Raw genomic sequence first — 13,526 nt, forward strand, 5'->3', positions numbered from 1 at the left:
GTAAATTTCACTTGTCAAAGCCTAAATCCAATAAACTAAGATCCATTGCTATTACATGAATACTTGAAATTTATATGGAGACATAAGAATGAATTAAGTTCAAGTAAATAGCAAAAATGGTCTATAGTATACGAATAAGGTTAGGTACCTTATTCTGGTTGTTGGGGTTGATGTTTTAAAGTCTCGTGTCCTGTAGTTTGTAAACAGTTTGATTTACTTCACTTCTTGATTTTGCTCAATTGTATACGAACGCTTGTGACGTACATATGATATTTACTTCACTTCTTGATTTTGCTCAATTGAATTTTTTATTTGCTTTACCACAAACCAATAAACCTAAAATCTCTGGTTATCTTTATGTAACTTAAGCATGTGTGGTGACATACAAGTGGATCATGGTCTATAGTATATGGATATATAAGGAAAACCTTATCTTTGTAATGCTACGGATGCGGCCCGCTTTGTGGAATGGTCACAAGTGTTGTGACTTGTCACAGATGGTCTGATCCTGATCATTCATGTAGGGGACATGCGAGTGGGGGCATCCTATACAAAGAGTTTGTATAAGACTTGACCACGAAGTGTTAACGTCTCGTTATATAACACCATTCATGACTGAGACTTCACATCACTAGGATGACCATAGGTAACATGATCTCAATCCTGAGTGAGTTAGGAACTCCTGTCATTGAGTGTGGTTCTTTGATTTGCATGAGTGCGAGTGGCCAAGCCGCTGACTCATTCCTACAACTTTAGGGATTCGTCTAATTTGGGAGATGGGAACTCAGCTACACAAGATGGAATTCACTCCTTCCCCGAAACAGGGGTAAGTAGATAGATAACTCTTTTAAGGGCTGATTCCAAGGCTTGAACGATGTGGCGCCACATACCTTTTGGCTCGAGAGGTGTTCACACATAGTTGGACTATGTTGTATTGTTTATTAAAGGGATCAGTGGTACTTAAAGAGTGAGATCTAACTACAGGGCCAAAACAGTAAATTGGCCCAACTATACTTACGACCATCTGTGAAGAGTTATCGTACTCATGATTGGTAATATCCGATGGACACGAAAATATAACTATAGTAAGAAGAGTTCAGTTGTCTGTCTTTAGTAGAATGTCTGGCAGTTAACGGATGGTAGATCTCGTGGCTAAAGAGTTTAGTTAGCTATTCACGTACCGTTGGAGCTTCGAGCCATAGGTCCATAAGGTCCCCTTGGTAGCTTGGATAAAGTTGAGAATCAGTTTTTGGGTCAGTTTAATATGTTCAAATTTCCAAGAGGGAGTTTGATTATATATGATATAATTGAACTGGTTAATTATATATGATATGATTGACTAAATGTATGAGATACATTATTTTGGAGGGAATTGGATTTAAATATGATTTATATCAAGTAGAGGAGAAAACACTATAGTTGATATATGATATTAAACTATAGGTTAAGAATATAATATGATTATATTCATTAATTAACTAATTGGGCGGTTATGTGATAATTGGCCGAGTTTTTCCCCGGATTCGTGTGAAAGTGGGAAGTTCGATTCAGTTCTTGTAACTGAAGAATAAAAATGAAAATAGTTTTCATTTTGTAGATGATACGAAAAATTGCTCATGGTGTGAAAGTATACGATTGCATAGCGTTGAAAGCCTATATAATAGTGCCTGACTTTCTAAACAATCGCACACCTACGTACTAAACGATCGCTTACGTTTTCTATACGATCGCTTAGCGCACCAAGAGGAACTAAACGATCGCTTACCATTTGATAGACGATCGCTTAGCTAAACCTACACGATCGTGTACCCCGATTTAAATGATCAAGCACACCCGACTATACGATAGTCTTTTACTGTCTCCCACTTGCTTGTTCGTATTACACGATCACTTTTCCTTCTTTTCTCTACCAATTCCATCAAAGTCCACCCTTTGGATTCTCACTCCGAGAATACTGAGGGCTTCGAGTAGTGGTGTCGACCCCGATTGTTGTTTGTTTGTGCGCTACTGATCGTGTAGACAACCGTGGTGCTATTAAGCGACTACTTGTTGGACGATAAGAAGTGTGACGAGTTCGCTTTCGTTGGACCGAGTTTGATTGAAGAAAGTCTTCAACTGGTAAGTCTCTCGGTCTTTTGTATTTTATTTGTTAAAGCATGTCAGTAATTAGTGTTATAATGCATATCTATATGTTAGAATGTATGTGTGGTAATTATGTCACAATGAAATCGGAAAGATCCGCTTCCGCTCATAGGTATTCTTATGTAAGAGTTCCTTCACTGGTAACACTATTGGATGCGGCCCACTTTGTATTTAGTACAAACGATGTGATCCTAAATTGCTCATGTGGAGACATGTTAGTGGAGGCGTTCTATGCAATGAGTTTGTGTAAGATTGAACGAAGAAACAAGTCACTTTTACTTTATAATGCTATTTACTGTTTAAGACTGACTATTTCAAAACGATGACCTAGGTAACTTAACCTTAATCCTAAGCTAACTATGAACTCCTGTTTATTAGGGATTATCCTTAGATTTTCATAGGTGAGAGTTGGCTCAACAACGATGACTCAATAAGCCTCCCATTTCAGGAATTAGACTGGGTAGGTGGTTGGAGACATAGGGTGTAAAACAGAATTCACTCCTACCCACTTTTAGGGATAGTAAAGAGGTTGTTCTCTTAAATACTAATTCCAAATCTTGAACAAAGGGCCTCACCCTCTCATTGGCTCAAGAGAGACTCGGTTTAATGATTGGATCACAAATCAATTGTTAATTAGAGATCAATGGGACTTAATGAATACGATGTAATCTCGGGGGTAAAACAACATTTGACCTAGCCATTATTGTAAACAACCTGTGAAAGGTCTGACTTACTTGTTATGGTTAAATCAAGTAGACGGAAATATATCTACAGTGAGGGGAATACAACTACTGGACTTTAGTGGAGTGATCCAATAGTTAACGAATGTTAATTAATTCGATTTAAAGAGTTTAGTCAATTAATCTTGAATCGTTGGAGCCCATGATCTGTAGATTCATTAGGACCCTTACTAACTCACAAACGAATTGAACCTTAGAATGGCTTGATGAGTAAATTTGAAATGTTCAAATTCAAATTAAGAGAATTAGAATTAAACAAAATTGGATAATTGGATAATATTTAAATTTGATTTAAATTAATTACATGAATAGAGATTCATGGTTAAGGAATTGACATTTAATTAATTTAATATTTTATATAATTTAATTTAATTAATTAAATAGTTTAATTAATAATTTGGAATTAATTTTATTTAAAAATTAATCATTAGAATTAATTTTGATTAAAACTAATTATTTAAATTGAATAAATTAAATTTATTTTTGAATTTGAAATTTTATTTCAAATTAAATTGAATTTATATTTAATTTTTTATTTACATAAAAATTTAAAGAAAGTGGGTTTTTTTTCACTTTCTCCACTTTATGTTTCACCTCCTTCTTACTCCAATTTGATGATCTAGAGGTGTCAATTTTAGATGCAAAAGAGTTACATGCTGAAATTGAATAAAACCAGTTCAATTTGAGCTAGAGTAAAGGTTCTTGCATGGCTATTTTTACAAACAATCAAGGTTGAAAAAGAGTTCTTTAAAACCAGAAAAAAAAAATCACATCTTTTCTCCTTAGAATTCCCCCAATTCCTATTCATTTTAGGTCCCACAATCAAATCCAAGGTCTAAGAGAATAGTAGGGAATTAGGAAGCATAGATACTTCTAATCGTACAGAAAATCGGTATCAGATACGGATCCCATACGGATATGTCCAGATACGTGGAAGATACGTGTCTGATACGTGATTTGAAGTGTCTGATATGTGATTTGAGGTATGATTTTTTTTATTTTTAATTTTCAGATACGCGTATCTGCTTCCAAATACGTGAAGGGGATACGTGGGTCAATTTTTTGTTTCAAATTTAAGCCCAACCATTTAAAAAACCCAACCTACAACCCATTTTATTTTAATGCATGTTTAGGAGTGATTTTAAAATCTTCAAAAATCACTTTTTTCATTTTTAAAATCACTTTTTTCATATCATCAAAATTAGTTTTGAAGAATTAAACATGTTTCACAGTGATTTTGAAAATGAAAAAAGTGATTTCAACTATTTTAAAATTACTTCCAAACATAAAAGTCTACTTAAATTGAGCAATCCAAAACAAAATAAATTAAAAATGATAAAACATAAAAAAATAAAAATAAAAATAAAAAATCCTGAAACGTAATTAAATATTCATTCTTCCCTTCTCCCTCATTATTTAAATCATGATTTACACCTCCTTCATCTTCAACTTCATTATTCAATCTTCATCTTCTATTTCTTTCTTATCGTCTACTCTAGTCACTCGACGTTATTGGATTTTTTTTCAAGTTTCACTCACTCTCTTCTTGAATATATTATATATACTTATATTATATATATATATATATATATATATATATATATATAATACGTATCTTCAACGTATCTGTATCTTAGTTTCTTAGAAATTAACGTATCGCCGTATCATATCGTATCTGTATCATGTATCCGTATCTATGTCTGTACTTCTTAGGTAGGGAAGATTAAGTGGTGGTCTACAAAAGATTGTTGAGAAGATTCAAGCTAATTTCGTGGATTGAAGAAGTACTTCAAAGGTAATTTCTAAAACCCTCTTTTCATTTTATGAACATGCTTACTTAGATGCTAAAGTTGATGAATTAGAGTACTTAATGATCCTGATTTTTTCTGTTGATTGCATGCTAACTCCATCAACTTATTTTTTAATTAAGTTGAATTCCTTAGCTTAAACTTGGTCGCATGGCCTTGCGGCCATCTAAAACTTCTCCGTTTAACGTATGATCGTCTGTCACATGCTTCATCAGCTTAGCTCTCAACAATGGTATGCAAAGTTGGTCGCATAAACCCTACATACCAGTTGTTATACTTAACCATAATGCACTCCTTAGGCCTTTGGCCACTTCATTCACCAAGTTGGCCGCATGGCACCTACCAATTCCAATGCATGGAACCCTTTCCTCTTTCTAGGTGTTAACTTGCTCCTATTTCACCGAAGAACCCAACATTCCATATTTAACATATTTTCTTGCCCTTCTTCTGGTTTACCATTAATAGATTTCTCCAACTTTCTATACGTCAACCATTAAAACCTAAAAGCATATAATCATAATGCTTAGGAAATTTTCTTTCTATTATATTTTAGCCGTATCATTCACTATACATAAATAATTTTTCATTGACATTAATTCACATCTTAACTCATAATTAGGAGGTGTTAAATTTGATTAACTAGTGGAAACAAGTTCAGGAATTTAAACTCCCTCTCTGTAATATTATCTTTCCTTGTTGCAGTGAGTGATTTTCACCGTTCTGACTTAGGTACACCCTAAGTTGGAGAAATTCTTGAAGCAAATACACAGCGGAATAAATGGACACGAAATCATGCTCAAAAGACTTGTTCAGCAAGTATATTTCGGCCATGATCCCACCACACAAATCGCTTCAGGAACATTCAAGTTAAAATCACCAAGTTCGCATATATAAAGCTACAAGATATGGAAAATATTCTTGAAACAAATCTTCTTCTATATTTCATACAAGGTAAGTGGAAAATAAAATAAATCTTCAAAATATTCCAATTAAGAAAATAACTGCAGAGACAATAATTTCGAGGAAAAAATCGAGATCACTCGAGAGACAACAAAAGATACACCCATTCCAAAGGGCTCTCCTCATAAGAAAGATATTTCACAAAGTAACAACATCTCGTGTAATAACCACACCATCATGGAGAATAAAACCTCAAACAAAATATTTGGCCAATAACGCCAACTCTAGTGATAACAATCGAGAAATAAATGCTAACGTGAACATAATTTAATTATTATAAAACACATATTCTTGAACAAGAGCTTAAATGTTTGATTTCTTCATCCAACAAAAAGGAAATTGAAAAATGAGTGGATAGCCAAAAAGTAAGCGGTGGAGATAAAAAGTAAATAATGGATAAGTGCATATAAAAGGGATTGGGGAAGTATGCCTACAAGGTAAGCTCACAAAACCCTAACGTTTGATATGCTACTAACAAAGAGAAAAAATGTAGCCTAAGTTGTCCATTTCAATGCTTTGCAGGCACCACACATATATCCAGTTTCGTTCTTCTTCAAGTATTTGTCTTCTAAAATCACCACAAAAGTTATGCAAATCAGGCAGACTCGAGCCTAATTTTTGCATCAGGAAAAGTAAATTTATAATTTCTCAAACCAGTTTCAACTTCTGAATTTTTGTATTTTTTTGATGATTAATTAAATTATAGCTTAGAAAAAACTTAGGTGATGTTTACATGTGGGACTCAGTTAATTATATATATATATATATATATATTGTGTTTACCAACATTCAGTAATCGTAATGAAAGTTGGACTCCACAACGAAACCCGTAATCCAATTGCAAAGGAAAGAATGTTCAATTTGATTATCATTGATAATTATATGGAACACATTCTTCTTTTTGTGTGAACCATTAATGATTTTCTAGATTTTGCCCACACACGTCATCCATTACCGTTCATACTATTTTAGTTGTGTTTAGAATTGGTATTGTCATATTGGTAGTTGTATATAAATGGTCATATTCCATTATCGGTGCGATGGTATCAATTATCGTGACTGATGATCCCGATATATAAGAATGAGAACAATATACTTTCTGTTGTTTTCTTCTTTCTTTCTTTCTTTTTTTTTTTTTTTGTCCTTTACTTTCGATTGTTTTTCTCTTATCTTCTAGTACAATATATCTATAATATGTTGAAACACGATTGTTCTGTATGTTTTATAATTTTTTTTTCGAGGACATTATAGTAATCAGTCATGCTCTATCTATTACAAATGTCAATGTAAATAGCCTCAATGGGATTCAAATTAAAATTGCAGATTGCAAATGTAAACGGGCCAAAAAACTCCAATTCTCTTCGCGATGGAGGCCCATTACGATTAGAAGAATTGTGATTACGGATGAGTAAATGTGATCTTACGTCGGTTTTATATGTTTGATGTCAACAAAAATATTGAAATACCCGCTTCAAATTTTTTTTTTTTTGAAGTATTTAAATTAGGAAATAAACAAATTAGTATAAATTTCTTAGGGTGGTGTTAATGATATAATGAAAATATTAATTAGCCCTTTTACGTCCGAATGTATAGAATTATGGATGAAATTTAAAAGCTGCATTTATAAAGTGAAGAAGGAATAGAGAGATGATTGAAATATTTGTATGTGTGTACTTTCACATTTTTGTATGTAGAAAAGAAGAAACAGAGAAATGATTATTGTTGTTTCCAAAAAAGACTAAAAATAAAAGAAAAGAAAGTTATGATATTTTCTTCGAGGGCTTTGTCCACTACATGTGGGACTGTTGCAGTGTTTGCAATAATTCCTAAAGCCACGCTTTTGTAGTACTTCGATACACTAATGTTCTCAAAAGAGGGCACCATATTTTAAATGTCATTCTCAATACTTCTTAATTTTATGGAAATTTTTATTAAAATATCCATGTATAGGAGATTACTCACCGTTTATAAACAAGTTAATTCTTTACGTTATATTCACTTTTTTTTTTTTTTTTCATGAATTTTTTTATAATATAATAAAGATATTGATTCACCTTTCATATTCCGGACGAATCCATAAAATTATATACATATCAATGAAATATTGACATGTTGCTAAGAATTTAATATTATGAAAATAAAAAACAAAGTGATTGTACTCATTCAAATTAAATAAATTTGAAATGTTTTTTTTTAGGGCAACCAAAATGATTACTTCTAAGTTCTTAATGGATTAATGGTTACTTAGATAATGTTGTAATCTTAATTTCCTAAAAAAATCTATTATAGTCGTAATCTTAAATTTAAAGTGATGCAAACATATAAATTACATTTTGAATTTAGAGTGTGTTTGAAATGCATTTTCAAGTGTTTAATTTAAAAAAAAAAAGTCATTTTCGAAAAAAATTGAGGTATTTGGCAATCATTCAAAATAGCTTTGAAGTGTATTTTCAACCATTTTTGTCAAGAGTGTTTGAATAAAAATGAGTTTTTTGAAAAAGAAAACATTTTTTTCTCAAATTAATCCAAACGGGCCTTAAAATAATGTTGTAATCTTAATTGTCTAAAAAAGATGATTGTAGTCTTGATCTTAAACTTAAAAAGTGTTGCAATTTTTCTCCTTTGATATTTTTTCATTTGAGAATGTGTTTTACAAAATCCTCATTGTTTCAAAGAAAATCCACGTTGAACCTAGATTGTTGTTAAATTTTAAATCTAGCAAAGTTTTAGTAGTTAATTTATGTATTACTCAAATATAAATGTATGCAAAACTTGTTATGGTTGAAATTAGTGAGTTTAAGGATACTTTTACATCGCTTTTTGTGATAATTAGGTCACTGAGTTCATGAAAATTGAGAAAATAGTCGAAGTTATAATTTTTAACCAAGTTTAGGATTTATTTTGATGATACTGAGGAGTTGTTTGGCTCACCAACATGAATTGAGTTGAGTTGGTATAATATAACTCATTGTTTGATCCACCAACTTTAAATGTTAGTGGAGTTGAATTGGTATATTTTACCAACTCACCCCAACTCTCCCTTCTTTCCATGTTTTCAATGGTTCCACTCATTGTCCACTGTCGCATTTTGAGAACTAACTCTGGGCTCTGACAACTACCTCTTATGAAAACTCCGGTGACCAACTCCGGATTTTGATAACCACCTCTGATGGAAACTCTGGTGACTAACTTTGGGCTCTAACAATCACCTTCGATGACAATTCCGGCGACGAAATCCAGACTTTGACAATTACCTCCGATGATAGCTCCGGCGACTAACTCCAAATTCTGATAAACTTCGTGTGACCAACTCCGACAACCACCTTCGCGCTACCAACTCCGACAACCAATTGGCTCCGACAACAAACTCAGATGATCAACTCTAACAACCACTTTCATAGGCTCCGACAACCACCTCCGACTACAAACTCCAATGAAAATAACCTTCGATGATCACCTTTGAGCGAGCAACTCCGACAACCAACTCGAGGCTCTGATAACTATCTTTGACGACAAACTCCAACAACCAACTCTAATATCATCTTCATGCGTCTCACTTTGGGCTCCTACAATCACCTCCGACTACAATGTCCAGCAAAAAATCATATTTGATGATCAACTTCGATGAGACGACCACTTTCGCTCGACTAACTGCGGGATTCAAAAACCACCTCCGATGACAAACTTCAACAACCAACTCCAATACACCTTGATCATGTGACCAACTTCAGGCTTCGACAACCACATCTTGCTACAAACTCCAACAAAAATCATCTTCGATCATCAAAATTGACAATTACTTCTGACTATTATAAGATTGATGACTGTTAAAGTATGTTGTCTACATTAAGTGCAATATTTATACGTAATGAATTCACATATCAAATGAGTGTTAACAATATTTAAATGAAAAGTATGTATGTAGTTGAAAAGTATGTAATATATAACAAAAAAAACCATAAAATGAAAAAAAAAAATCTGATTTAGAGGAAATGAAAGTGAAACTGTTGAAGAAATGTAGTGACATTCTATTGCATGTTATGATGATGGGAGAGATTTAATAAAAAAAAATATATATGACATGGTAAAAATATAGAGTAACAATAGGAAAAAGAAGAAAAGGAAGAAGATGATAATGAAATTTATGGGGAAAATTGGCTAGAAAGTTTTGATTTCGCTTTAGTTTCTCATTTTATTTAACCATATTTCTACAAGAAATACAATGGGTTAATTGTTGTTCATTGCCCAAAAAAGAAAGAAAGAAAAGTTCTAAAAATTAAAAAAAAAAAATTGCAATACATATTTTATTCAAACAAAGATAGATAGAATTATTGGATAAAAAAGTTTTCAAACAAAAATAATAATCATAAAAACATATTATTTTGAGTTCAAAAAACTGCATCAGATACTCGGACATATAAACTTAACTTTGCACCTCAAACACAGACATATGAACTTAGACTAAATAACTTTGCATCCCAAACATAGACATATAAACTCCATAGATATATGAACTCCACAAACATATAAACTCCAAACATCCTATCTCAACTAAGTGCCCAAAACAGTCCCTAAATATTGAGTGAAATTTGATAGTTCAACAAATTAGGAGTAAAAATTAAATTGTTTATCTTCTTTTGGGATAAAAAATATTCCCTAATCTAGTTGGTTTGATTTTTTTTTTTTTTTTTTTTTTTAAGAAAACAACCAACAACAAACAAATCGGATAATAAGATAACATCAAATGATACAAGAGAATCAAACCATTTAGGAAAATGAGAGTAAAAAAGAGAAGAAGTTTGCTCTTCGGACATCATAGTTTCTAGATAATGAGCCAAGATGTTATTAGAATGTCGAACATGGGTAAAAGAGATATTGCCCAACTTAAGTGCATAAGATTTAGCCTCTAGATGAAAAAAGAAACTTTAGAGAGATCCACATAGATACCATATAACAAATTGACAACCTCCAGACAATTCGATTCCAAAAAGACGAGTTGAACATTGATATAGGTACAACTAAGAAGACTATCGTAGATAGCCATCGTTTCAAGAATCTTGACTTTATTGCATTTATGGATAACCTTAAAGTCACTTAGGCGGATGCGACCCAAATGACCCCAAAGCACCCAACCCAATCCATTGGTTCGACGATTAGGAATAGAAGAAGAATCAAAATTCAATTTCCAATAGAACCTCGAAGGAGTTACCTATCGACCAACATCAATAGAGAATATAACAAGTTTCAAGTCTCTCTTATTGTCACAAACAATATTTTACTTCAAATTATAAAAGTCAATTATTATATAACTCAACTTTGAAATGAGAGAGATTAAACCATCATGATTCATAATTATAGTGATTAGTTCGTAATCAAGATTTTTGTAGATCACAAATTTGTTTTCCTCTCATATTTGGTGTACAAAGGAAAAAAAAAGTGAGATAACAACATAGATTAAATATAAAAATAATCTTTAAAAAAAAAAAAGTCAAACTTAAAAATATAAGGAATAATTAAATAATATATCATTAAATTAAGGAAAACATAGTTCAATGGAAATTGACACCCATCCTCTCCATAAGGTTGAAAGTTCCATTTCCCATATCTACATATTCTACTTTTAAATATACATTTGCCATTAAATTTGAGAAACCTACAAATCTACATTTGCCATTAAATTTGTGAATATAATATACCATTAAATTAAGGCAAACATGTTCTACACCCATTTGCCATTCAATTTGTGAAACCTACAAATCATCCTCTTGTATATTTAATCACTTACAAGTGTTACAAGTCATAGTACATCATTAAATATAGTTATAATTTGTAACGATTCAGTTTATCAATTTTTTTAATAAAAAATCATAAGCTATTCAATGAATAAGAAGCAAACGCAGAAACCGATGAAACCACATCATCTCCAACATTCCATAACCAATAAAACAATTTGCAAACACATCATACGTAAAATATAAACCTATTTTTCAACATTAAAACTTAAAAACTCCAGAGTTTTTGGGAATAATCCAAACCCATACATTACAGCTTCAACAGGAATGTGGGGGTTGAAGAAGAGACCAAAATAGAAGAAGGTGGAGCAGAATATCTTTGTTTACTTGTTCTAACCATGGAATTGGAAGCTTTTGATGTCAATAATGGAGGAGTTGCTGCAGCTGCAGAATTTGAACCAGATGGATATCTACTTGATTGGGTTCTCAGTTTCTTCTTCTCTCTGTTCTCTGGCTTCACTTGACGAACTTTCATTTCATTCAATCCCACTGGTAGAACACAGTTGCATAGAAGGCCTATCACACAAATACCAAGTTTAAATTACCAATTCAATTCTTTAAGCAGGGATCGTGATTTGTTACTGATTTACGAACTCTCTCAATTTGCAGTTAAATTTACACAGAGAAGCATTCAAATCATGAAAAGATATAGTGTATTACCGAGTCGAGCAAGACGATTAACCCATCTGGGGATTGGCTTTCCTGTCAATCTGAGACAAACGTCGTTGCAGAAATGGTTACAGTTCTTGGTGATGAGATGGTAGGTATTTCCAGAATACTCTTCAGCCAGTTTCTCCATGAATGATCGAATCTCTCTAGGACTGAGATTTGTTCTTCCTATTAAAATTGATTTTCTGTATGTGAATCCTGGACACTGCTTTGGTTCCACTTCGAATATTCCTGTAGTCGCATGCTCATGAGCTCCAAATGCGTACTCAACTCCATGAACTGCAATCAAATTTCAACCTAAATCACCGTTTATCCCTAAATCAATGAAAAAGTGCTTCCGATTTCACAAATCAATTTTGTTAGATTGAAGGAATCAAAGTAAATTAATGTGATACGCACTCACTCAGTCCAAAAATAGACTCTCGAGACCTAAGATCTGCTTAAATGTTCATGAATTACAAAATTAGTAAATCATACAACGAAGATTCATACTATTCTAACAGAAAAACAATTACAATCCAACTCTCTACTTTTGGAGTCACTTTCTTCGGGAAACAAACAGACCAGAAGGCGAGTAAAAAGCGGAAAAAGCAAAAAAGGACAGAATGGGTTGCTGACCTTGTACGCCGGAATGGTAGACACCGAGGCCAAGCCAATAGGCATATCCATTAATCGGCGTTAAATCGTACACATTGAGATAAACCGGAACCGCACCAATCTTCTTCCTGCTCGAGACTGTCACGATTCTACATAACATTTTTCCGAAATCTCTTCCAGTTCGTCTAAAAGACTGAGAGAACCGCCGGTAATCGGCGTCGGAGATGGAGAATCGGAGAAGGGGATGGAAGAATCGGATTTCAAAATTAGTTTTGAAAAAAAATTGAAATTGGGAACAGGGAAAATGGCGTTTCAGTTTTTGAGCAGAGGATTGTTGCTCTGCTTCCGCGTGCCTTTTTCCTTTTTCAGTTTCACTGTTCTTTACTTTAATAATGCCTTCTATGTAATTATGTTTGGGGAACACACTATTATTATTCTTCCTTATCACAAATAATTATTTCTAATTTAATAAACATTAAACAACACTTTTCATCCCTAAATTTTATTTAGTCTCTCAAATTAATTTACTTCTTCTTTTTTTAAATTCGTAACAATCTACTCCTTTACATAAATAAGTTTATCAAAAATGGATGTCAAATTTTATTATTATATGATGTAAATTTTGTATTTATAAAAAATATTGAGTATTTAATTAGTTTATTGATTTATTTAAGCAACAAATTTCATTAAATCTTAACACTAATTTCTACCATAAGCACTAAACTGTTACAAATCTTGAAGTATGAAGACTAAATTGTTACATAAAGTTCAAACATAATTCGTTACAAAATTAAAAGTTCAAAGATTAAATCGTTATA

The 13,526-nt window shown here is 32.4% G+C and overlaps 1 protein-coding gene across 1 annotated transcript; it reads right to left on the reverse strand.

Moving 5' to 3' along the window:
• Positions 1-11,551: 11,551 nt before the first annotated feature.
• Positions 11,552-13,117, reverse strand: LOC120075883 (deSI-like protein At4g17486). Its single transcript, XM_039029617.2, has 3 exons — positions 12,730-13,117; positions 12,103-12,390; positions 11,552-11,958 (listed from the first exon to the last, which is right to left on the reverse strand). The coding sequence occupies exons 1-3, from the start codon at positions 12,866-12,868 to the stop codon at positions 11,693-11,695; spliced, it is 693 nt and encodes a 230-aa protein (XP_038885545.1). The 5' UTR covers positions 12,869-13,117; the 3' UTR covers positions 11,552-11,692.
• Positions 13,118-13,526: the final 409 nt, after the last annotated feature.

Source organism: Benincasa hispida, chromosome 4 (assembly GCF_027475165.1).
Source record: "Benincasa hispida cultivar pf3 chromosome 4, pf3_genome.v1.1, whole genome shotgun sequence".
In the NCBI taxonomy this organism is placed as follows: domain Eukaryota; kingdom Viridiplantae; phylum Streptophyta; class Magnoliopsida; order Cucurbitales; family Cucurbitaceae; genus Benincasa; species Benincasa hispida.

What these genes read in the sequence shown, in the direction of transcription:
- LOC120075883 (XM_039029617.2), bottom strand. Translation starts at nt 12,868, where the DNA reads ATGTTATGTAGAATCGTGACAGTCTCGAGCAGGAAGAAGATTGGTGCG. An exon ending in CTACCATTCCGGCGTACAAG is followed by an intron (nt 12,391 to 12,729) that starts GTCAGCAACCCA and finishes ATTTGATTGCAG; the next exon opens with TTCATGGAGTTGAGTACGCA. An exon ending in TAATCGTCTTGCTCGACTCG is followed by an intron (nt 11,959 to 12,102) that starts GTAATACACTAT and finishes TTTGTGTGATAG; the next exon opens with GCCTTCTATGCAACTGTGTT.